The sequence below is a fragment of the Hippoglossus hippoglossus genome, chromosome 19 (assembly GCF_009819705.1).
Source record: "Hippoglossus hippoglossus isolate fHipHip1 chromosome 19, fHipHip1.pri, whole genome shotgun sequence".
In the NCBI taxonomy this organism is placed as follows: Eukaryota; Metazoa; Chordata; class Actinopteri; order Pleuronectiformes; family Pleuronectidae; genus Hippoglossus; species Hippoglossus hippoglossus.
In genome coordinates this window covers 12,553,243-12,578,069 of record NC_047169.1, presented here as the reverse complement: position 1 = coordinate 12,578,069, position 24,827 = coordinate 12,553,243, and the positions used below count along the sequence as shown (strand labels likewise).

General features: G+C 42.0%; 4 protein-coding genes across 5 annotated transcripts; 2 read left to right on the top strand and 2 right to left on the bottom strand.

Annotated features, from left to right (window-relative positions):
* Positions 1 to 927: 927 nt before the first annotated feature.
* On the bottom strand, positions 928 to 2,786 carry LOC117753115 (NHP2-like protein 1). The gene is made up of 3 exons (XM_034571004.1): positions 2,576 to 2,786; positions 2,279 to 2,399; positions 928 to 1,403 (listed from the first exon to the last, which is right to left on the bottom strand). The coding sequence occupies exons 1-3, from the start codon at positions 2,576 to 2,578 to the stop codon at positions 1,141 to 1,143; spliced, it is 387 nt and encodes a 128-aa protein (XP_034426895.1). The 5' UTR covers positions 2,579 to 2,786; the 3' UTR covers positions 928 to 1,140.
* A 476-nt stretch (positions 2,787 to 3,262) lies between these two features.
* Positions 3,263 to 8,914, top strand: LOC117752710 (cytochrome b-c1 complex subunit 2, mitochondrial). Of its 2 annotated transcripts, none has more exons than XM_034570295.1 (14): positions 3,263 to 3,391; positions 4,808 to 4,894; positions 5,332 to 5,481; positions 5,678 to 5,742; positions 5,830 to 5,886; positions 6,093 to 6,217; positions 6,625 to 6,722; positions 6,805 to 6,862; positions 6,947 to 7,042; positions 7,145 to 7,344; positions 7,618 to 7,698; positions 7,792 to 7,868; positions 8,092 to 8,245; positions 8,571 to 8,907. In XM_034570295.1, exons 1-14 carry the CDS (start codon positions 3,359 to 3,361, stop codon positions 8,652 to 8,654), a joined length of 1,365 nt encoding a protein of 454 aa, XP_034426186.1. In that variant the 5' UTR covers positions 3,263 to 3,358; the 3' UTR covers positions 8,655 to 8,907. The 2 variants fall into 2 exon arrangements, with proteins under 2 accessions (XP_034426186.1, XP_034426185.1); XM_034570294.1 differs by lacking the exon at positions 4,808 to 4,894 and adding an exon at positions 4,930 to 5,031 and having other exon boundaries at positions 3,279 to 3,391; positions 8,571 to 8,914.
* Positions 8,915 to 9,711: 797 nt separating this feature from the next.
* On the top strand, positions 9,712 to 15,804 carry LOC117752712 (uncharacterized protein C16orf52 homolog B-like). The gene is made up of 3 exons (XM_034570297.1): positions 9,712 to 10,412; positions 14,505 to 14,717; positions 15,439 to 15,804. Exons 1-3 carry the CDS (start codon positions 10,307 to 10,309, stop codon positions 15,621 to 15,623), a joined length of 504 nt encoding a protein of 167 aa, XP_034426188.1. The 5' UTR covers positions 9,712 to 10,306; the 3' UTR covers positions 15,624 to 15,804.
* A 1,741-nt stretch (positions 15,805 to 17,545) lies between these two features.
* Positions 17,546 to 24,611, bottom strand: tmem235b (transmembrane protein 235b). Its single transcript, XM_034570296.1, has 4 exons — positions 23,955 to 24,611; positions 23,780 to 23,860; positions 23,412 to 23,549; positions 17,546 to 18,500 (listed from the first exon to the last, which is right to left on the bottom strand). Exons 1-4 carry the CDS (start codon positions 24,130 to 24,132, stop codon positions 18,271 to 18,273), a joined length of 627 nt encoding a protein of 208 aa, XP_034426187.1. The 5' UTR covers positions 24,133 to 24,611; the 3' UTR covers positions 17,546 to 18,270.
* Positions 24,612 to 24,827: the final 216 nt, after the last annotated feature.

Genomic DNA, 24,827 nt, shown 5'->3' with positions numbered 1-24,827 from the left:
AGCTTCAATTTCCCCGATTTCCCCCCCCCCCCCACATGATGACATTTCCCCATCTGCCCATCCACTACAAGCACACAGAGAGAGATAGAAACAAGCATAACTAAGTATATTATGAGAAAATAGTCATAGCATTATGAGAATAAAGTCATAATCTGTTTATTTCCTAAAAAGTGTTACTTTCCTGGTAATACCGACTATCTTAACATTAAACTACAACTTTATTCTTTTAATAGTTTGACTTTTTATTAATTTACCACTTATGGTATAGCATGATTTTTTTCATTTCGATATGGCCCTAATAGTTTGTTGTATTAAAGTGATCAAAGTCCCACAAAAAGATTAGGCAGTATGCAATAAAGTCTACATAAAATACATTTTGTTGCAAAAATTATTCTTTTCATTGCCAAGATAATTTTACATGTAATTAAGCATTTGTACACTGGTAACCTTCACTAAAGGATCTGAGTACTTCTTCAACACGGATGTAGGTCAATCCCTATTTCTACCACTGGTGCAGCATCACATTTAACAATATTTCCTCAAATCCCTTTTAGTAACTAGTTATTTACAGGAAGACCTTATGTTACTGCTCCAGTTCTTTTCATGTTATGTATAATGAAGTAAATATTGGATTCTAAATAGACAGAAAAAGTGAGGCTGTATGTTGGTAGCAAACACTTCTACACCCAACTGTCTCTGACCACAATTCAAACAGACAACAGTGAATCTGATTTTGTTGCCAGAAGAACATGGCCCCAAACCCTGCAGGGGAAATGCCTTCCTGTTGTATTTGGCTGCAACAAAAATTCATCACTTGTAATGTTAATCATAATTGATTTAGGACACCTCTGATACAGTTAACAGGTTTACAACACAGCATGCGCAAAAATGAATATAACATGAAAAACTACATGGACAAGTCACCAGGTTTAAGTACAAAAAAAAGAGGCTTTTATTAAGAACCAAGCAATGTCAATGCAAACTGATAAACAGAAGTGAATGCATTGTCCTAAAAATCAAAATTACACCATTATCTCTTCTCCATGCATAACGACTGTTTTAAATCAAACAGAACACAGGACTTTTTTCAAACTGGAATTAATTCTCCTCTTCTTTCAGGAGACGACAGTGCGACAGAACTCAAACCAGCAGTCTCTCAATAGCCGTCTGAACAGACTGAATCTGGGGCTTGAGCTGAGATCCCTCCTTTATGGTGACCGAGGTAGCAATGACGGGGCGCGACACCCCACAGGCCCGGCCCAGGGCCTGCTTGGAGCGGACGAATACGTACGGGACGTTCTTGTCCTCGCAGAGCAGTGGCAGGTGGAGGATGATCTCCAGTGGTTCAGCGTCAGCAGCCATCACGATGAACTCGGAGATGCCTCTGTTCAGGGTTTTGGTGGCTGGAAGAGGAGAGGAGGAGGACGTTTTTAGCATCAACATTTCTGCAACTAGGACTAATTTCAAATCGCCTTCATTGACAGTTCTCCATTGAGTTTAGAAGCGATTCTCCAAACAACCCCAGATTCTGGGTTATTTTCTGGCTGAACACATAAACCACAACTAGACCAATATGGATTTTTGCAGATACCAATATTGCGGAGTAAAACATTGCTGATACGGATATATCAGCCGTTATCATACATCAAATTGGCTATGATTTCAAAGACTCCAAAATGGAAATTTATAAACTTCCTAAAATCTAGTTCTATGTATATATTTGCTGACATTTATTATCTTATTATTTATAGTTATTTATATGTGAAATAAACATAAATCCACATACTTTCTGCATTGTTCTGTACGGTTTTCATTTCAGCAAACAAACAGTGATATCGTTAAGTCTGTGAAAGGCTCATATCAGGCCACTGCAGTGGATCTGACCACAACCATGAAAATCACTGGGATATCATCGATAACAATGTAGTATGCTGATGCCGTGCACTGTATTGCTTTAGTACAATGTAGATCACCAACATATACAGTTGAAGACTTTCTGTATTTGGATTTTTATACAGATAAATCAATTTTCATTCATAAAACTGGTTCTTTGTCCAGAAACCTTGACTTCTGACAGAACTGTTATAAAAGAGATGGTTCTCCATTCAATCACTAATTGATAAATGACTAGTTGCAGATTTACAATGGCGAGTTGAAGACCCTCAGCGAGGTTGTGTCTGTTGTAGCTGTGGTAAACATGTGGGGCCACCACGTTTCACCGATGATCATATAACGAGCTTCTGATTGATTCTGACTGGATGTGGTTCTGGCTGCTCACCCTCGTTGGCTCCCTTCCTCAGCTGCTTGTAGTTGGAGGCTTGCTGCACCAGGTCCAGGATGGTCTTGGTCAGCGTGGCGTCGGCCAGCGGGTAGGCCTTCGGGTTCACTTGAGCTTCAGTCTGCCGATGATAAACACAACAACACAACCACATTACCCACAAGGAAACGCTTAATAAAGTGAACTAACATGTAGTTTTTAAGTTTCAGCTCAGTTCGCCGTGCAGCCTGGTCACTTTGGCGTGCTAACAGTTAGCTGGTGAGCTAGCACGGGGCTTCATTCAGAGCTAACACTCACCATGGTGAAGTGGTTTTCTGCTGTTCCGGCCCTCTCGGCGAAATGCTTCACGGAGGACTTGTTGTTTCACCCGCTGATGAAGAGGAGACGAGACGAAAGCTTCGATTCGTTGATAACAGCTTGCTGCGTTGAGGAAAAGTTTCAGCGCGGAGTTCACATGCAGGAGTCACTACGTTTACTGCACGTGTGAGGTGATGCACATGCGCACTGGGGAGCACAACAGGAAACCACAGGAAGTACTACTGCGACAATAAAACACATCATTATTATTATTACTATGTTATTAGTAGTAGTAGTAGTAGTATTGTATCAGAATAATAATTCGAATAATATATGCATATATTTAAACATACATTTTACTATAATACAATACTTACATATGATTTTATACACTCTGCTTTTATTTTGGTAAATTTTTAAATAAGATTTTCTTCAGTAACTTATTCAACTTTTCCCTTGAATTTCCTACCTGTCTATATTAGTATTATATATTAGTCACATCGATTAGTGTCAGTTTCGGGAGTTTAAATTCCTGGGGTCAAATTTACCTCTCGGATTAAGGATGTTAGTAACTTTGAAGTTAAAATCCGTGTATTGTGTAGTGAGGTCTTATTATAAACACATGGGTTACGTCGGGTCTTTTCACCTCCGCGCCAGCAGAGGGCGCGTTCTCGCTGGCTCCGCGGTACTTTGGGGAGCGAGGGTCGCGCTGTGCATTGTGGGTAGGGCACTTTGAAGTTCGGCCATATTGCTTCATCGTCCTGAGTGAAGGAGAGAGGGGAGATGAAGGGGATTCGGGGAATAAGTCAGCTCTCGGTAAGGACCCATCAAACCGACATGTTGTAGTATTGAAGTATCGGATCAGTTGTAAACAGAAGCAGTCGTTAGTTTATCTGTGTGTGTGTGTGTGAGAGAGACGGTGTGAAAACACGGGGTCGTGTCAGGACGAGCTGCGGTGAGGAGCAGAGGAGGAAGCGGTCAGATGAAGCCGGTTGTGTTAAACCAGAACTATAACGCTTCACCATCAGAAGTCCTGTCAAAATACTCGTATGTTTAATTAAAAACATTTGAATCAAACCAGGATCTTCACAACTTCTAGCTCAGGCCACACAACAGTTAGCTTCCTGTTTGGGTAGACTTAGCATCATCCAGTCCACAGCTTACACAACTCACCTCAAATTTCTGTTTTCAGGCTATTAGCAGTCTATTCACGTTAATATTACACACTTGCATTTTCTTTAACCAAGAGAAACGTTGTGCTTTGTGTTGGAACTAAGACAACTTCATGTAGGTAATACATTTATATAATATCATCTTATAAACCAGAGATCTGCAGTTTTAATGTTTTATTTATTTATTTAACTTAAAAATGTAGATCACGTAATATTGTCACCCCTTTTCTTGTAAAGACAGATAGGATGTCAAATGTCATGTAGCTAGAAGACAACAAGCTCCACTCTAGTTAGTAGCTCCCATGAAGCTTTTGATCATTTCTATTTAGTCATGACCTTCATCAGCAGATGGAGTTTATCCTGTTGTCTTGGGATAAACTTGGGATATACTGTAGAAGTTTAAATTTCCATTTTTCCCCACAAAGCACTTAAAAAGAACTGTTCACGCTGAAAATATTCCATCAGCTTATGAAACCCATATGATATAACTGAAATCTACAGGACAGCTATTAATCCTTGGGAGAGGTTTGTTTTGTCAGCTATTCGAAATGTGTTCAGGACCACGTACAAGAACATGGACTTCTGTAGTATCTTGAGCAAAATGAATATTGTGTTTTATTTTGTAAGCATCACAGTTCTTCCTTCCTTTCCAGAAATGCTAAAGCCATTGAATGCACTTGTGGAGATGTCAGGGAATAAGCAAAATAGTCGCTGAGAGGCTGAAGAAAGGCCTTGAGTTACTTTGTCTGACGCGTTAACAAAACGATTTGCTGAGATCTAGAAGAGGTCATATTGATAATTTTGGCTCAACTTATTTTAAACGTGCAGGAAACATTCACAGTGATCATAGTGATTCATAATATCAAAAAGCAATAACAAATAACACCAGATGATAACAAATCTAATATAACTGCCAACATTGAATCCATGGCCACATTCATGGCTCCTACTGCATCATTTCTTAATCTTCCATCCTTCTCACACTGCTTTTACATCTGACAACTAGCCGGCAACACATAAGTTCTAATGTTCCACCTTCCAATGTTCTCTGTTTTTCCAGACGAGGCTTTATGCGGCCCAGGCTGCCCGTAAGGTGGAGGCCACCGGGGCTGCCGAACGCGTAAAGTTTCATCCGCAGGACGTGCAGGTCAGTGGTGGTTGACTTTTCATTTTCCTCCACAGAGACGGTTCCATGTGGCTGCCAGAACAGGCCAGTCCCTTGTCCAGCCCCTGGCAGGGCTAAAGCTCTCTCCTGGGGTTGCTCACTCCTACCAGGATGTCCATGTATGTTGGGGAGTGATGGGGACAGGTGTGGGGTTAAGGCGGTGTGGTGCTGGGTCTGACAACGAAGATACGAGTTGTTTATAGAAAAAAACATTTTGGTTTTTCTTCTAATGTGGTACAGAGGCAAAAATAATAGAAAACTAATGTCTCATGGTGAAAAAGTTGATTTCCCTTCTCGCCTGAATAATGCAGAAGACGTGAAGCTGTTGTGTCTGTGCAAAGGACCTCCCATTGTGTTGTGCATTTGTAAAAGGCAAACTGCGGGTCATGTCTGAAAAGGTCATGCCTCCATCTGTCCAGGTCACCAAACTGCCCAGTGGACTGGTGATCGCCTCACTTGAGAACTATTCCCCTGCTTCCAAGATCGGAGTGGCTGTCAAGGCCGGCTGTCGTTATGAGACCCCTGAAAACAGTGGGGTCACCCACGTCCTCCGACTGGCCTCCAACCTGGTATGATTCATCTACAAAGCCTCTTGTCCTCTGTCTTTATAATATATCATTAGCTATTATGCATCTCTGACACTGCACAAGCTCTAATATACAAACCCTAGTACATATTCCGTATATTATGTGTAAATCTTTAGAACAAAATAAACATAATAAATACTGGGTTCTGTCTCATCGTAGCATTGACATACTTTTTCAGACAACCAAAGGAGCTTCAGCTTTCAAGATATGCCGTGGAGTTGAGGCAGTGGGAGGCAGCCTGAGGTCAGTAATCAAGAAAGAAAGAGGTCACAGCAAACCACTGTACACGAGTCTCTGCATTTCTATCTAAATGTTTTTACTTCTCCGCAGTGTGACTTCATCCAGAGAGAACATGATGTACACTGTCGACTGCTTGAGAGATGACATGTAAGTATTTGAATAATTACAATTATGTGATCATATGGCATTCACACCAGTTATAAATCAACAAGCAGCTGAGGTCAGTAGCTGGAGTCTTGACTGCTAGTTTCCTACTGTGAGCACAAATGTAAAGTTTCTGTGGAGTCATATCAATAACAGTTGTTTGTTTTGCCCTCCGTCTCTCTCTCCTTCTTTTTATTATTTGTCTGCAGTGACACTGTGATGGAGTACCTGATCAATGTGACCACAGCCCCAGAGTTCCGGCCTTGGGAGGTGTCTGACCTCACACCCAGAGTGAAGATGGACAAAGCTGAAGCTGCACACAGCACTCAAATGGGTAGAGGCTTTATTTCCCCTGCAATGTGCACACAGTTTAATTTTATAATTTAATCCCAGTCAGAAAATGCTTTCTTAAAAGGCAAGAGGTTTTACTGCCACAATTAAAGCTCCAATCCTTAACTTCCTCCTCACTGTAAACTAGAGCAGACATGATTGAGCATCCAGCATCTAGTTTATTGAAGTTTTTTAAATCTAATTATTGGAGAAAAAATTAATTATTATTTTTGTAGTTATTTTCCACAAAAATTTACTCAAGTGATGAAAATAGCTGATATTAGCTTCAGTCAGTGTCTCTGGAGTCTCTATCATACAGACTTATTTAATAGTTTATCACTTGAGATGATCTCTTAGCTTCAACATCATGAATATTGCAGTTAACGATGACGCCTCTTTCTTTTTTTCTAGCTGTGATTGAAGCTCTCCATGAAGCCGCCTACAAGAACGCCCTGTCTAACTCTCTGTACTGCCCAGACCACATGGTCGGCCACATCAAGTCTGAGCATGTGAGTACTTCTCCAGTGTTTATTCTGTTAAGACTGTTTTAAAATGCATTCCCATTTTTCTAATGTTTGCATTTTCCTCCAGCTGCACCAGTTTGTCCAGAACAATTTCACGAGTGCAAGGATGGCCCTTGTGGGACTTGGTAAGGGACCATCTTAATGGATGTGGATATTAAAGTGCTCTGTGTTGAAGACCATTAGGTTTATGGTGTTCACCTCTCCTCCAGGTGTTGACCATGCTGTGCTGAAGCAAGTCGGAGAGCAATTCCTCAACATCCGCAGCGGAGCAGGCACCACAGGAGCCACGGCTCAGTATCGTGGAGGTGAGCTGGACCTGTCTCATAAAAAAGTTAAAAAACTTCCGAGCAAAGAAAGTAAGAGATTCTATATTCCTCCCTGTCTTTTCTCCTCCTGTCTCTCTCCAGGTGAGACCCGTCTGGCCAGCCTCGCCAGTTTGGTGCACTCAGCGGTGGTGAGCCAGTCGGCAGCGGCAGGCACCGGTGAGGCTGTGGCCTTCAGTGTGCTGCAGCATTTACTGGGAGCTGGTCCACATGTCAAGAGGGGGTCCAACGCTACCAGCAAACTGATCCAAGGGGTTGCCAAGGCAACTGCTGACCCCTTTGATGTAAGTGGTTTGTCAGCTCCTCATGGAAACTTGTAAATGACTACAGGGCTTTCCCTGGCTTAACATGGCACCCTGGCAGTACCTATACAGGAGTGTGTGTGCATGTTACCATGTTAACCATATTTGCAACAGTGCCTGTAATATCCATTTAACACCAAAAGTAGCGAGGTTTTTTTAAAACACAGGTAAACCTTCTAAAACCTGTTTTTCTTTTACCCGTGGACAAGTGGCTAAAAACTCCCCCCCCCCCACATTTTCTCTTTTTTTGAACAGGTCAATGCTTTTAATGCAAGCTACTCCGACTCTGGTCTGTTTGGGGTCTACACCATTTCCCAGTTTGCAGATGCTGGTGATGTGAGTATCCCACAGTCACGACAGGAGTTTACCACCACAACCTAATCTTAATACAAAGTAGTGAAATACTGTATCTTGACTTGACCTCTGCAGGTGATCAAGGCGGCTGTTGCCGAGGTGAAGAATGTCGCTGATGGTGGAGTCACAGCTGCCGACCTCACTCGGGCCAAGTAAGACACAAAGATAGATGATCAAGACATTGTGAACAAAGATGATGTTTTTATTTCTGTTGACAGTAAACACCACTGAAATGGGGTCGTTTTCATATCCATGTCTAACATTGAGCATAAATGAGCCTCATTTGCTGTTGTTTTTTTCTCTATATTAAATATTGTCCTTGCTGAGTTTGAACTGTTGTGGCTGATGTTGGAACTGTCTTTGTTTGCCCCTCAGGGCTCAGCTGAAGGGGCAGTACCTGATGTCTCTGGAGACTTCAGAGGGTTTCCTGGAGGCCCTGTGCACTCAGTCTCTGACTGAGGGATCCTACGTCCCCCCCGAGGAAATCATCAAGAACATCGACAACGTCTCCTTGACTGATGTCTCCAATGTAAGACGTTTGGTCGATGTTATGATTAAGTCGTAATTTATTACCGACTTCGATAAATCAGTCAGTAATCCTATGATGGGTTAAAAGTTTCTTTTAATGTAATAGAAGATGCACTTCGACTATTCATAAAAAAAAATGTGTACATGTTTTCTTAAATTTGCAGGCACTTGCGCATTGCATGTTAACCAGGACCAGCTCAGCTTTCTTTGTACTGAGGCTCAAATTTGACTGAATGAATCAGTAGATAAATGTGAAACATGACATTGACAATGAAATTGTTGTCTGTCTCTCTAATGGTGTTATATTTTCTGTGTTTCATTTCAAGGCTGCCAGCAAATTTGTGTCTGGAAAGAAGACCATGGCGTCCAGCGGCAACCTCGTAAACACACCCTTCGTGGACGAGATCTAAAGCTGTCACCTCGTACTTCATCCATCTATAACGGCAAAGCAAATTATGGTCCCCTCCACATTCTGACAGGAAGTCTTCTCCACACTTTGCATTGCTGTTGTACTGAGCGCTATAATGCCATAACAGCACTGGCTCTTCATTGGTGTTGTCACAGTATATAGTCGATGCTGCTCTGGCGCATCACAATGTTGTGCTCCACTCATCTGTCCACATTTACTGTACAGCTGATGTAAATTAATAAAGAAATTATATCAACCATACACAGTGTTATGAATTGTATTGTTTTTTTTGGTGTCTTGATGCTAGAAAATGTTTGACTTTTTCGCTTGGTTATTTTCAATCTTGGAGCCCATCGGCTATCGTCTATTGATAAATTAGCCTCTGGGGGCGAGGACTAGTATTTTGGGGCTTTCGGTGTAGATGGACATCGAGGCTGAGACTAAGATAAATTATAAAGCTGATAGCCGATGCATTTCGGTCAATGTGCTCGGCTCTCCATCAGTGGACAATTCTAATCTGCTCAAATGTGATTTGTCAAACTTTAGACAGAAACCAGAAGACTTCCCGCCCCAACATGTCATCTCTCCTCGACAGTTCACCTTCAGAATCTGTCATTTACAACCTTGGAAATAAGCGGCTGATAAATTGTGTCAATCAAAGGTCCACTTACTTGCTGGCTCTGGAGCGTTCAACCAAATTTAAGTACGAACGAGCAATCAAGGCAATATTAAGGAGAAGTCCAAGAAATGCTTTGAAGTCGTGGACCAATTTTAAAATCATCATCTCCGTCACCACTAATGTTTTTCAACTCGGGTGGCGAGAGCATCGTGATGTGGCTGAAAGCTCCAGAACAAACATGTAAGTGGACAGTTGAGTGTAGAAGAAGCTCACAGAAAAGAAAGCTATCAATTTGAAGGTTTTTAATGAATGAGCGTGAGGAGGTAAATGCACAATCTGAGCTTTTCCCTGCAGCTCATTGAAACGATTGCATAATTTATGGAGATGCCAGAGGTGGCAGGAGTTGCGGATCTTCTCGCGAGAGTTGGCTGCTACAGACGTGAGCTCAGTGGATGTGAGTTTGCAGTGAGAGGACAGCATCGTCTGTGGATCACAGACTCTTGAGTTTTTCAGGTTTAAAGGAGCAAACCGACGGAAACTCAGATGATGGATGACGGGATTATAATCTCAGGTTGAGTTGAAGTGTGGACATGGCTGCTGGTTTCGGTCTGTGTGCGTGCAGCGGACCCGGGGCTCGATCTCTGCAGAAAATAAGTAGCGTGCATGCGTGAAGCAAAATCTCTCATGTGGAGATTTGAGCAGAATTTAAAGTTGAGGTGTTTTTTGGGGATTTATCACGGGGATGCTGTGGAGGACCCGGCGGGGATAGGTGATCCTCAAACCCGGGCAGCGGTCCTCACCCTCCGGGCTGGAGAAGGGAGTCTCCCCGCACGGGCTCAAGCGAGATGCGAGCACTAGTAGTGGACCGACCCCCTCATCATCATCATTATCATCGTCATCATCATCATCATCATCATCATCGTCACCGGGATGAGGAGACCTGTGCCGGGGCTGTAGGTCACTGACGTGTCCATGTCCCCAGGAGGTGGGACCGAGGCGCACGAACACTGTGACCCGCACCTGAGCGCACCGACATGGATAAACTCACCGTGATCTCCGGGTGCCTCTTCCTCGCTGCGGACATCTTCGCCATCGCCAGCATCGTCAACCCGGACTGGATCAACACCGGAGAATCAGCTGGTAGGTGCTGGTTGTTGCTGATTGGTCCACACTCCTGCACTGACCTCTGACCTCTTCATCCAGAGATAGGAGGAGGAGGAGGTCAGAGCTAAACATAACATCTGTCATAGGATCTAAACCAATATTGTTATGTTAACCTGGATGTTTTTCCATTTGATAAAGTTTCAAAAGTTGTATAAAGCCAGTGTGTGAAAACCCCTGATCACACACAGTAGTTCTGAGGCCGATCAGACACATCAGTCATCATAGAGTTACTGTCAACCTGTTTAGTTTGTGACCCTTTAGAAATGAATCCCTGTCATCACAGGTTATGTGTGCTCAGAGGTTATGAGCAGTGATTCCTCTTAATTCTCTAGTGAGGGTGAATGTATTGAGTATTTAAGAAGAAGAATTCAGAAATGAGAGAAAGGTAAGAAAACACACACACACACACACGTATTATAATTCAGCTTCAGAAAACACAAAGCAAATTCTCCCCACGATTGGTCGAGTGCATGTATCGACATGACCTCGCTACCTTGGCTCCATCCCTTGATCGCTAAAGACTCTATCTCCAAATATGCAAGATGGTGATGTTCATATCCTGGATATTTTGGCTTCCGTTCTGGATAGTGGGAGGATGTGGAGACGTGCCCTCCATCTTTATAAACCGTCTATCATTTGTCCAAAGAAGCAACTTCAAACATCTAGTTCTCCCCCAACCCACACGAGACAGACTTTAGTGTGTAAAATAGGATGTTTAATGTTTAATTTGTGAACTTTAAGTTTCACGGTTTGATTTTGAGTTATTGATATTTAACGATATTAATATTTACATTTTCAAAACAGGAGCTGTTCAGGAGCTTTAAATACATTTAAATGATTGTTTCCGAATATGTAATAATCCTAATTTACTGAGGATTTATAATTATCATTATAGTAGGAAGCCACATTTCACTGATTGTACAGTTGGTCAGTCAACGTCTGGATTATTGCAATAGAGAAATATTCAGATGCAAAGTCCAAAGCTAAACATTGACTAAAACTGATGCAACAGACAAACAGCACCAGTACAGTACATGTACAGATACTGTAGATGCTCTTGTTAGCCTCCATCTGTACGCTACAGTGGAGAAAAGCATGTAGCAGGATTACAGGATTTAATTTGTTGTAAAAAAGCTGTTTTTAGTTATCACGCAGCGACTCTTTTCTGTTTTTCCTCTATCATCACATTCCAGGAATGGACTGAAGTTCAGAACTCTCCCCCTGAGCCGCCGTTCCTCATGTTAAACAATGGTGTGACATGACTGTACTTAATGCACTAAAGGAACCTTTGTTCCTGTTTAATTAGCCGAGTGGTAATTACCTAATGGCAGGAAGTGTTGTCGGGGAATGAAGACGTGTGACTTTTAATGAGGACCCCTGGGAGTGAACTGTTTTCCACCTGGAGAATTCAGACTCTGCAGGCACAGTCATGACGTATTTTATTTTGCCTGCGAGCGCTCGGTGTTTACGCAGGACGATTTTCTCTCAATCTGTGCCTCTGCACGGAGCCGGAATCAGTTGCTAAATCTGTATAGTTTGCTCTCTAAGTTTTTAAAACTCATACAAGAGGAGGAAAAAATATCAACTTATAACATGACCGTGGCAAAGTTCACTCCGAGTGAGCTTCTGTAGACGTTTTTAAGATCCTTCAGGATCACCCCATTGGTGAGAGTTGGTTACAGCTGCTGTTCAAACACACAGGTAACTTTGTTTGACTGTGCTGCTCTTTCATTCCACACAAGGTCAGTATGTGTGCACTGTGTGTGTTAGTGTGTGTGAGTGGGAAACTGAGCACCAGTGTGGACATACAGTGTCTATTTGTGTGTGTGTGTGGTCAAGTGGCTGACTTAAACCTGTGTTTGGTGAACTCCTCTAAAAGCTCACACATGTTCCTCTCAACACAAAACTTTAACTTTACCTCTGCTCCACAAGTTAGAGGAGTGACTGGCAGCTATGGGAGCTAACAGTGTGCTAAATCCTTTTATGCTGTAACCATCAATATCTTTACATTTACCCATGACCAGTTATTTGAGTTTACACGAATGCAGCCACCTCTTCCAAGCTTGTGTGTTTTCTCCTTTTGAACAGATGCAGCTTTCGGCACATTCTTGACATTTGCTGTTCTTGAAATGCAAAATGAAAAGAACTCCCCTTACCCATTCTTTTTCTTACGCCTGGTCCTCATCTATAACAAAATCTCTCAAACAAAATCCTGTGTATGCTGTGTCCATAATCTGTACAGTTCAGCAGTAAAACCTAAAGTAATACCTGAAGTAATACTTGAAGTACGTATAACTAGTTGTTGTGGCTTCTGTAAAATGAAGCCGTGTGGAGAGTGTCTCACAAAAAAGTAAAATAAAGGAATCCAGGCCCAGTTTTTTATCTATTAAAATGCAATATACTGATAATTTTTTCATTTTGATCCAATTCATTTCTTGATATTATTCTTATGCCGTCCCATTCATTGTTTCCTTCTTAAATCTGATGGTTAAACTACTTTCCATAATCACATGAAGCAAAAACACATTCTGTTTGTAGTCTGTAACTAGCTTTGGTTTGGTGTGGATCCCTGGATGAAGGGATGGGATCGCACTATTTACATTGTCCCCCACCCTGTGGTATGAAAGGATGTGTTGAGAGGGAGCAGGATATCCTGCGTGTAAGGGGAGTAGGTCAGCTTGCAGAAGGATGTGGTTTGGGCCTGTTGTTGTTTCCATTAGTCTGGTCCTGGTATCATCACCCGGCAGCACTATCCATGATCCATGGATCAGGAACTGAAGCATTTCCATGCCAACATCAAATATTTAGAGGAAGATTTTATTTTCGTGAGGGACACAAGGGGAGAGATATGCTCATAATGGTGGAGAATATTTTTCAGTTTATTATGATGAGAAATCTGTGGAATGAGCAGGAAATAAAACCTTAAAAAAGTTTAGTGTAAATCTTTGCAACCGTCCATAATTGTTCTCCTATGGCCTTTCACACATGAAATATTAAAGTCCTTAACATTTAAATGCAAATGTAGGACTATAATATAAAATATATTTCCTGTGGTTTTCCTGCATTACTTGTTAATTCTACAATTCAATAAATTAAACGGATAGACTTCCTCTTTCTTCTGTGTCTGCCTGCTGGGCACTGAGTGATTTCTGGGAAGAGGAGAAAAAGAAGGGAGACAGGACAAAAGAATAAATGAAGGAGTGGGAGGATTTGATTTCTCTCATTTGCTCGATGCCTGGTGGATTCCAGCACAGGGAGTCTGGATGGAGAGTCGAGCAGCTGCTGTTTCTATCGGGCTCCAAGTGTTTGTGTGTCTTTGGGAGCCCATCAGGTGACTTGCCTTGATGATGTGGGGTAATTGATCTCTTCAGGATCCTGAAGCTGTTTGATGTCATGTGTAAATCACTGGGGGGATGGTGGTGGTGGTGGTGGGGGGGTCCATTGGTGCTGCTGGCACTGCCCATCAGCCTGTTTCCATGCCAACGGTTCCTCGGCTCCTGGCCACTTTGGGGTACCAGAGAGGCTCCTGGGAGCAGTCAACACACGGACAAATTATGTCATAACATGCTGCTGTGAATTAGATTGAGTTTGTCATGTAAAGATCTATGTATGTTAAGCAGGAGGAAATGCACGATGAGATTTCTCTCACTTAGATTTGCTCTGCTTGTGCTCAAACTGCGCTTGCACTCAGGTATTTTGTTACTTGAATAGATTTCCTGCACTCCACCTAGCAGTCTTGTTGCTCAAAAACATCCAAGCGTGGAAGACCAAATTTGGGAGCAGACGTTCACACGCGCACAGAAGCAGCAAGGAGAAGAGCTGAAGCTGGAGTGCAGGAAATCAACATATCTGAGTGCAAGCGCACAGTTTGATCACAGTTTGCTGAGGCTATTTGTGTGCAAGTTCAGGGTTTGAACAAGAAATCAACATGTCCAGCACTTAAAATGAAAAACCATACTCTTGAATAAAGATTGGAAATAAACCCCCAACATATTTAGCTCCAATGGATCCAATAAGAAAGAGTTTTCTTTAACTTGAACTCTCCTCCTCTTGTCTTTCTTCATCCAGGCTCTCTGACCGTGGGTCTGGTCCGCCAATGCCAGACCATCCACGGTCGAGAACGGACCTGCATCCCTCCGCAGCTGCCCCCGGAGTGGATCACCACGCTCTTCCTCATCCTACTCGGCATCGTCTCCCTCACCGTCACCTGCGGCCTGCTGGTGATGTCACACTGGCGCCGCGAGGCCACCCGATACGCACGATGGATCGCCTTCACGGGGAGTAGGTGTTCCCTCTCACTTTTCATCCGCTTTCATTATAACCAGTAATGACAAGTGGGATTTTCAAATTGAATTGCACCCTCCACGTTCATGCAGTATCCATTCCACACTGTATGTCGACATCATTGATTTTCTCTCTTTTGTCAAACGATACTCAAAGATCCAGGATAAAATGAAAGTTGAGATCAGCCTTTTAAACATCAAAAGACGTTTTAACTGGTACCAAACCAAGGGTAGAAAATAACCTAGAGACAAAACCTTCCGTTACGGTTTATAAAATGACCGTGGAAGTAAAATGCATCTTAAGAATCTCTTGTGGTAGAAATAGGACTTAGCCTGACTCCACATTAATGCATTTCTTTTCTGTCTGCTAATTGCGTCAAAGTGACTGAGGAGCTCTAATTGATGGGCCGGCCTCTATTTTTAGGGTTAGATTAGACAAAATGAGTCTGTGTTCGAGAGAGCTGTGGCAGGAGTCTGGCTTCACACGGCTCTATATATAGAAGAGCAGCTAGTTCTCATGCACAGGCCGTCAATACTGAGGGCAGCCTTTTAGTTCCACACACATTTTAAAATCTGAATATTGAAAAAAGCTGTTTAGAGCCGTGGTTTCATCAGACAGACAAACCACTAACGTCACAGTCATGTCAGATCAACTTCAGCAGCCCTTCATTGACTCTGCCATTCTCTCTCTCTCTCTGCTGTTTTTCCCCCCATCACAGTGGTCCTGTTCTGTATGGCCGCTCTCATATTCCCCATTGGCTTCTACATGAACGAGGTTGGAGGTCAGCCCTACAAGCTGCCCAACAACACGGTGGTGGGCTCCTCCTACGTGCTCTTCGTTCTGTCCATATTCTTCACCATCGTGGGCCTGCTGTTTGCAGGGAAGGTGTGCTTACCTGGCTGACACAAGGCGCCCTCTTCCTCAGCTGGAAGTTACTTCCCCCGTGGCAGCGTGGGAAGTATCGTGCAAGTGCGTTTTTTGGATGATCTGTCACTGTGCTCGTTACTTGAGCCAAAATCGGTGCGATCAGAGAATGAGCAAGTGCAGAAATGTCCGTCGTCTTCACCCGTCCTGAACCGTGAAGCAGTGAACAGTAAGGAGCACAGAAAGAAAGATGATTAAAATGGATCAAAACATCAAGACATTAATGGGAAATATCCAGCATCAGAAGAATGAACGACAGCTGACAAATCTGCTTCTTTCTTCTCATCCCAACAACCGAAACGCACATTTTGAGATGAGATGAATAAATCAAACTGACACTGGCCACTGGGCCAAACATCAGCCAGTCCCCTCCAATATTATGATGGAGGTTATTCCCTGATCACAGCCACGTGGAACAATCTGTAATATGTATATATGAGAAAATGACATTTTCTAGGAACATTTATTTATTTGATGAACTGTTTGGTTCCATCTTTTTGTAAAGTAATCTTTTATAATGAGGCCTGATGTTTCTTTGAATGTGTGTGGTGGATCACCTTGCCTTAAAGAGCGTTCAACCTTAAAGTAACTGCAGTGCTGTTGAGTTGTAGTTGGAGGTTTTAGTATCATGGGACCTTCTATTGACAAACTAAAACCAAACTTACCAGAAAAATTGACACTTCACAAACACCAGTGTTTAAATGACCTAAAGTGACAGAAGCCATCTTTAAGAAAAATGTATTTCACGTGTATTTTGACTTTTTAGTTTGGTCCATGTCCCATCCACTAACATCGAGGAGGTCTTATACTGCAGCCAGCCAGCAGGTGGCAATCGAGATGCTTCACTTATTATTAGCCGTCATGTCGGCCATCTTTATTTACAGTCTATGGTCCAACTCCTTTTGAGCTAAACTAAAGCTTAGAATCAGAGTTGAGCAGCAGATGGACGTCTCCAGTCAGGTTTCTGCTCCAGCTTATTTTTAGTGATGTAGTGAATGTATTATTCATTTTATTGGAGTGTTTCCTGTTGTTTAAACACTGTTTGAAGAAATAACTGAATCTAAGACTCGTTTGTTTTATACAGTTGGGACCTTGGTGCCTACTTCATGTCCTAATAAATGAACTGGCTGCCAGGCTGGGTCATTTCCTAGAAGCACTGTGATGTTTTGAATGAGCATGGATGATCTCATCTCATCTCTTCTCATTAAACATGACTCACTTTACCACAGACTCAATTTCTCTGTTTTCTTTTACAATATATACATATATATATATATAATACTGTAATCATTGACTATTCAAGGAACTGAAGTTTTGTGAACCTCAATTGCTGCATTTGTATTTAAGACTCACACATATTCACAACAATAAACAGGAATAAAATATGTAAATAAAAAATGATTAGTGCTAAAAGGTACAAATAATAAACAACATCTAACTTTAAATGGAGAAATCTCTGTCAACATCTCATCTGATCGACTTCAAGCTTGGCGTGAGTGTTGCTGATGACCACAGCAAGCGAGTGTTTTCTTCAGCAAATCGACAGACAGAGATTACTCCATTTATTTTAAATTGTAAACTGCCGTGGCTGTTACCGTAGTAACAGGGGCTTCTGTTGATCTGGGACACAAACCTGCCTGGATGTCACTGATGACATCAACAAAGGTCACGCACCATGTTGACAAGCACGTCACCACTTTAGTGTAAAAACACATTTAACAATAAAAAATGTCATTCAGCCAACGAGGAGGATCAGCTTCACTTTTATCATACAAGGGTCATTTTCCTACAATGTCTGATGAAGTCAAACTTCTCAATAGGGCCATACAAACAAATGATAACTGAGGATCAGGCCCAATCACACATAATGTTGTAAGAACATGCTGGAAGCACAAAGTATATCTCATAAAACATAAACAAAACAAACAAGTAACTGGTTATCAGGAAAAAACACTACGATACAGAAAGAGACTGTTGTGCATCAAACCCAGAGAACTGAAGGAATATGTTAAAACAACGAGAAGTTGGAGAAAGACGTAATTTGCTGTATTGAAGCTTTTAAAGTTGTTGTCACATGGAATCAATACTCATTTCAAAAATAAAAAAACATGCTGCTAACATGGCACGATGATATGTACAACACATTTTAGGTTTAAGCTTCACACTGTAAACATTCAAAACAAATACACCTGACATCAAATCAATCTGCAGGAATACAGATACAGACAATGGGGAATACTGTGGAAATACAGATGTTTCTATATCTTAAACCTAACAGGAAATGATCTTAAATTGAGAGCTTGTATGTGTAGTTTGGCAAAGAATTTATTATAACAGTGTGGTTGTGGACAGATACAAGTTCCAACCACAAGAGGGAGCCACGGGCCAGATGGATGAAACTCACTTCACTTCTCCAGAAAGTGAGTTTACAGTCTGAAGCGGATTTAAGGATATTGACATTTATAACTCAGAACACTCCTTTTAACAAATTCTACTGATTTTAAATTCAGTCTTTGTATGTTGTCATAGCTGCGATACTTTCCAGCTATAGAACCACATGACAGCAACATACTCTGACAGCTCGGTACAGTTCAGTGCCCGTTCTGAATGTGTTGCTTCCCCTGGGTCAGGCCATGGAGGGACTGCTGTGCTGCACCTTGACCATCTGTGCAGCGACGAGCAGCAGAGCACCGGTGAGGAGCTCCAGGATGTAGGAGAGCCAGGCCATACCCAGAGACCAGCCGAAGGAGGTGTGAATGTAGGCCAGGCCCTCGGCTCCCACCTGCCGCTCTATCTCTGCCAGGGCCTCGTACGAGTAGACGATGTAGAGGCTGACGCCGCACAGGGTCAGCAGACCTGGAGAGAGAGCGACACAGCAGAGACGTCAAAGCAGAGCCGGATTTACAAACTCAGTGGGTTTATGAATTCTGGGACAAAGAACTTGTATATTTTGAAGGAGAACATGATTTTGGCTTAAAGCTGGGGTTGGTAATCCTGGAGAGGTTAGCAAGAGAAGGCTACACTTTGATAACTGATACATCCCACCCCCCCTCAAATAGGTTCACTGACCCACAACCTCTAGAAGCCTACTTCTCCGTGACTCACTCGCTGACCTCTGGTTTGTATGTGTCTCCAGCGGAGGCCATGTGCAGTGGCGAGGTGTGAGCAGGCACATCGGTTAGTGACAGACAGGTAACTGACCATTTATTTAATTTCATCGTTTATCACAGTCCTGCGAGGGCAACAGACACCACATTTCTTTCCCAGACAGGATTTCAAGTGTTTCAGAAACAAATGACCATAACCTAACTTTAAATCAAGACATAACAGAGGCTGGATTATTGACTCGTTGTCTTGTCACGTCAAGAAATGCTGCTGAAAGTCTTGAACAATTAAAACTGGTGTTTTTTATACAATAACAAGCTTAATCACAGTTGTTTCCTCAGAATGTAAAGAGTGACGCTTAGTGCGGAAAACCCACACAGACAGAAACAGAAACACTCTGGCTAAACTGGGATTCAAACCAGTGAGGTTAACCACTGCACCACATACATTAAATATCTTATGTTTTTTTAGGTATAAACACATTTTGAGGCAAGAAAACTGCCTGTTGGTCTCCCGCACTTACGAAGTGGAAATTCACACCACTCGGAGCTGTGCACTGAGAGCTCATCAATAAAACAGCAATAACAGGGAGCCATTAGCTTCCCCAAAATCTCATATTGTGAGACACAGGAAACACTGACGCATGTGTTGTCCCGTTATACACAACATCGCAGTCAGCAGAGACCACACTGACACACACAACCGCACAGTCCTCACAAGTTTCACAGTGTTGCCATTGGAAACCCTTTTAATTTTGATCTGCCCGCTATTGGTTTTTAAGGGGATGCAAGTGCAGTGCAGGGGCTACCCAGGGAGAGAGAAAATATTCATTTCATTACGATTACACCCAGAGGAGCTGTGAGTTCGGGGAATGATGAGGAAGCTGCGTCTGATGTCTCATTTTTATGCAGTTGACTGTGGAGAGCAGAGAAGCAGAGGAAGACGACCGAGGGAGGGGAAAATGGAAACGGCTCCATTATACTGAACGAAGTACTACTGAAGGAAATGTTGGTGTTTGTGATCTGGCCTTTTTGGGAAATTAGATGGTCTACACTGAAATGTGTTAGTCATTATTTGGATGGTAATATGATACAGAGTTTTTCATGGAACACAAAACCTTTCACGATCCACTGACTTTTCATTTAGCGCCATCATTGCCAAAGTGTCACATGGTCCATCTTGGACGTGGTAAACAGTGTATCTGTGAAGTGAAGTAAACATTCACTTTACTTGCTGAACTGCTGATACTTTGAACATGGTTTGATGGTTTGACACCACGTTGCTCGTGGATGTACTGCTACTAGTCATCTTCGGGTCTAACTGTTCTCAAACAAATCAGAATGCTTTTACTCTTTGATTATGATGTGTATATTATATTTCAATGTGTGATTATGTTGTGTATTATATATTTATTTCGTTTTTATCTGATTTCTGTCTTTTTTGTTATTGTTAAAAGTGCTATTACATTATATTATATACTTTTGTTGTTATACAGTCCAGTTTACTCTATTTTATCCTATTTTATTTTTATTCTATTGTTTTTTTAACCTGTATTTATTGTGAGCAGATTGACGTTACTAGAGCTGCTTGTGTCTCTGTAGACTCTTTCTTGTTTATGGACATTTTACACATGATTTCATTGCTTTCAATCAAATCTACTAATTCTACATTTACTACCATTACTACTTCAAAAACTACTACTTAAGCAAATAATACTTAAACTAACAGTTTTGACATCTTTCTCTTCTGGTGCTGTTACTGTAATTAGTCACATTTTTTTCTTTTAACTTCCAGGCACTAGAGTATAGATAAGAACAGCAATAATAATAATAATAATAATCCTAACAAAAATGCATGCTATCATTTATACAATACTAATGACTTCACATTATGTGTGTCTGTTCTCCTTTCAGAGGAAATCTCAGAAAGTGAGTTACACTGAAAATGAAGCGCTCAGCGGAACGACCCTGCAGGGAGCTCAGGCTAATTCACACTGGGCTGTTTAATGGTTGGAGCATTACAACGAATACAGAACAAAGAAATTAACAGAAAATTCATGTTGTCACTGTGATGTGTGTGTGTGTTTAGACTCATACACGTGTGTCTGTTTCTTCAAACATATAAGTGTTGTAATAAGGTCCGATCTCACCTTCAGTCTCACCCCCTGAATGTGGGCGTTAGCACATAATTACCTTCAGCAAGGTTTTGACTATAGTCTGCAAGATTGCGCAAAAACTACTGGATGGATTATTGCCGAACTTAGTGGAAGGATCTGGTATGGGTCAGGGAAAAGTGCATTAATTTTTGGTCGGGATCCAGGAATTTCTTTTGTAAGATAAGACGTTTTTCAACATTTGTATTGATTTCTCAGAGAATAATTCATGGATCTTAATGAAAAAAAATATTTAGGAGACCGATATCTACGAGTGTGTGCAACTGTGTGCAGATGCAAATAAAAATCTGGATCTAGTGAATTTAAATCTGGTTTGATAAAGGGACTGTTGGGCCTTGGAGGAGGTAAACACTCTATAAAGTGACATTTCCAGTTTGTGTTGAGGTTTATTCACATAATACATGACGGAGGATGCAGGTAATATAATTTTAGGGACTATAAAAGGCTGAACGACAAACAGGACAAAGGCGACAGCAAAAAGAAAGCAGGGCCTGTCCCGGATAGCCTAAAAGTTGGGCGGTCAACAAGTTCACAAGATGACTCCAATCTAATTCAAGCGATCATTAGATTCAACACTTTACCATGTGCTGCTTATTAAGGAGACGGTATAAAGGGTCTTTTTAGGTAAGTGTTCATCCGTCACAAAGCTCGTCTTTATGAAGGTCATAAGGTGGAGATCCAGAGGGAAGAGCTCGTCGCGTTAATCCACGGACCGATAACTTGATAACTGTAAATACCCAGGTTAACATAATGGTGCAGACGAAGTTAGGGGTAAAGTGATTTTCCCCAATGACCCAAATTGACATGATTTGTCGGATGGTCAGATCATTATCAAGTTGGATGTGTGGTAGTAGATTCATGATGGAAAACACACACCAGAAGAAAAGAAAACTCAAAAGTGAGTTTATTACGAATTGAATCCGACTGACGCTGACGGCTCTGCTTGTTCTGATTATGACAGTGAACTTGGGTCAGATAATCAGGTTGTAAATAACAAGACAGCAGCAATATCTGCACTGCTGTCTTCATCTTGTTAGTGCATCATTCTCCGTCAGCTCTGTTGAGTATGCGGTGTCTTAATGGATGCTGGTTGGCTCAGCTGTACGTCACCTCGGGGTAAACGTCTCAGCGTGATAAGTGCTGGGACGGGAACTCGTCCATTTTAGGAACGAAACATAGTGAGAAGTTTCATTATTTCTGTGTGAGGCGGTGGGAGGAAAACTTCCGTGTTTGTCGAGAATTAACAATTTTTAAAACTGCAGCCAAAAAGAACAACCGCAGAAACAAGCTTTTATTTGAAAATGCAGTATTACAGTCGTAGTTTTGCGCACATTTATTAGGGCTTTGATTTAATCATTTAGTTGTGGGGGCAGCTCCATTGTTACAATATAAAACTAGAATGTCACTCAGTACCGCCCACGCTTATGACACCACATTTAAATTCAGTAGATTCTGATATTTATTTAAGTCTGCACCAAATTTCCCACACGAATATCAGTCCCCTAAACAGGCCTGATTTCTTTCAGCAAAATCCATAAATTATCTGGACCAAAATGTAATGGGTTCGTTCCTGATCTATACCACATCCTTCCATCAAGTTTCATGGTAATCCATCAAGTGGTTTCTGTGTAATCCTGTTTAATAACAGACGCAAACATAATCTCCTCAGCGGAAGTAAATATCTTGTTATTGTTTAAAGACTCATGTTGTAAAAAAACAGCGATTCCATATAAATTGTAACTAAATATTAACAAAAGTATTTGTTAAATTTAAGAAATTGTGTCTAATATTACACAAAACAGATCATCTATTGCACTGGACATGATTTAATGTTGTTATGTTGCCATATGCTCATATTTCTGCACGACTTCTAAAAGACACACACAGTCGGTCCTTTGTCTGTTCAGTTGTTTTGTTGTTGTTGTTTTTTTAGAGGATTTAATAAGTGTCGTCTCCAAGTTTCCCATACAAACAATGTTAAATTACAGAAAGTATGAAATGAATACAGACGCCAGGCAGATGGAAGTTTTGGTCACAGTTGTTTCCATAGCAATACACACGCACACAAATATCTGCTTATTCAGATTTTAAAGCAGGGAGAGTCATTTTCTATGCACAGGCACCACTGACACTAGACTGTAGTTGCAATGTAAACCACAGAGATAGAACACACACTCCTGATGAATCCTCTTCAGTAGTTTTTACAGTTTTACAGCTGCAACATGACCTTTAAGTATTGCCAGTAGTAATAGGTACACAAGGTTGATCTTAGTGATCGGTTGAATGGAAGTATTTATCACCAAATAACCTCTGCAATGTTTCCCTTCTCACGCACATTAATGACCTCATAACCACCTTACTGACATCGCCTACAAGTCCACACACTGCAGGTGAAACAGAGGGGACTTTTGTAATATTTGTCTTCGGCTGAGGATGGATGGAATGTTGGGGATCACTCTACTGAGTGAAGGAATGAAAGCTGGACTTACTGCAGATGAAGAAGTAGGAAGCCGAGCTGGTGAGGAGCACAGGACTCCGAGCCAGGGAGCTGACCAGCGCGCAGATACCTCCAAACAGCAGGAGGACCAGGCTGAGGGTGAGCACAACCACTATAGCACTGTGCATGTCTGCGCGCAAACACACGCGCAAACACACGCGCAAACGCAAACACACACACACACACACACACACACACCTGTTGAGTTAAGTCTTGAAAATTAAATCATTAGGGGTTCATAGTATTACTATTACTATAAACTAGTACTGCTAGTATTGATATTTGGGAACTGTTGGGTTTCTCTATAACATTGAACAACTATACAAATGAAGCTGAATCAAAGCTGGAGCAGAGACTTACTCAGCATGAGCAGCTCAGTGTCAGAGTATCTGGAGTAGTCAGCTTTGAAAGAGTCCATAAGGTCTTCGTCCATCTTCCCACCTGGATGTTACAATTGAAATAAGTAATTTTGCAATTTCACTCCATCAATGACTGGGTTATTTTTAAATAAAGTTATGTAAAATTAGAGCCCAACCTTCGTTTATAGTCCACAGTCCATAGTGGAAGCTCACGTGCTCCAGGTCGCTCATGTTCATGGGGTTCATCCCTATAATGTACCAGTACTCTGTTCCGAGGGAAGTGGCCAGGAAAGCGTAGCTGAGGAGACCACAGATGCCTGCTACGACCACCAGAGAGCCAAAGGTTACCCTCATCCTGACCGGGCGCGTAACGGCGAAGGCGTCAACTGCAGCTGCGTCTTACTGATCCGCTCTTTACGCGCTCATCGCCGGATGTGGAGAAGCGCGCTGCGCCTGTGCCAAAAGCACCGCTGAGGTTATCCACACGCTTTGCTCTCCAGACAGAGGTGAGGATGTACAGAGTGGATGGATGGAGATCTACTCATTCTTAACTGAGTGGTTCACGGCACGGAGACGCACAGGGACGGGAACAGCCGCCGCTTCTGTCTGCGTGGGAGGGACTTGAATCCGAGGGAGACCCGCACGTTTACGCAGCAAATGGTGGGAGACTGATAAAGTGACACATGGGAACAATGTCAGATCGTACAGGAGCCAACTCCTCCCACCGGTCTGATGTGTTTCAGTCTTTATATGGACCTCTCATTGTGAGTGTTACTGTGTGTGGAGCTGCCACAATTTCATATTCGTTACAAATAATACACAAATATTTCATCTGAGAGCAAAATTCCTTCTTTAAAGAAATAATAATGTGATATTTATCATAAAACATTAACTGCAACACCTCTGCACTGCATGTCAGCTGGTTTCTGGACGTGTTTCGTTCATCTTTCTTTTCATGACAGAAGCCTTACACCAAGAATCCGCAAATATAGAATTTATGTCTTCCAAATTGCTTTCTGATTGTAGAAAAATTTGGAAAAGGAGACAAT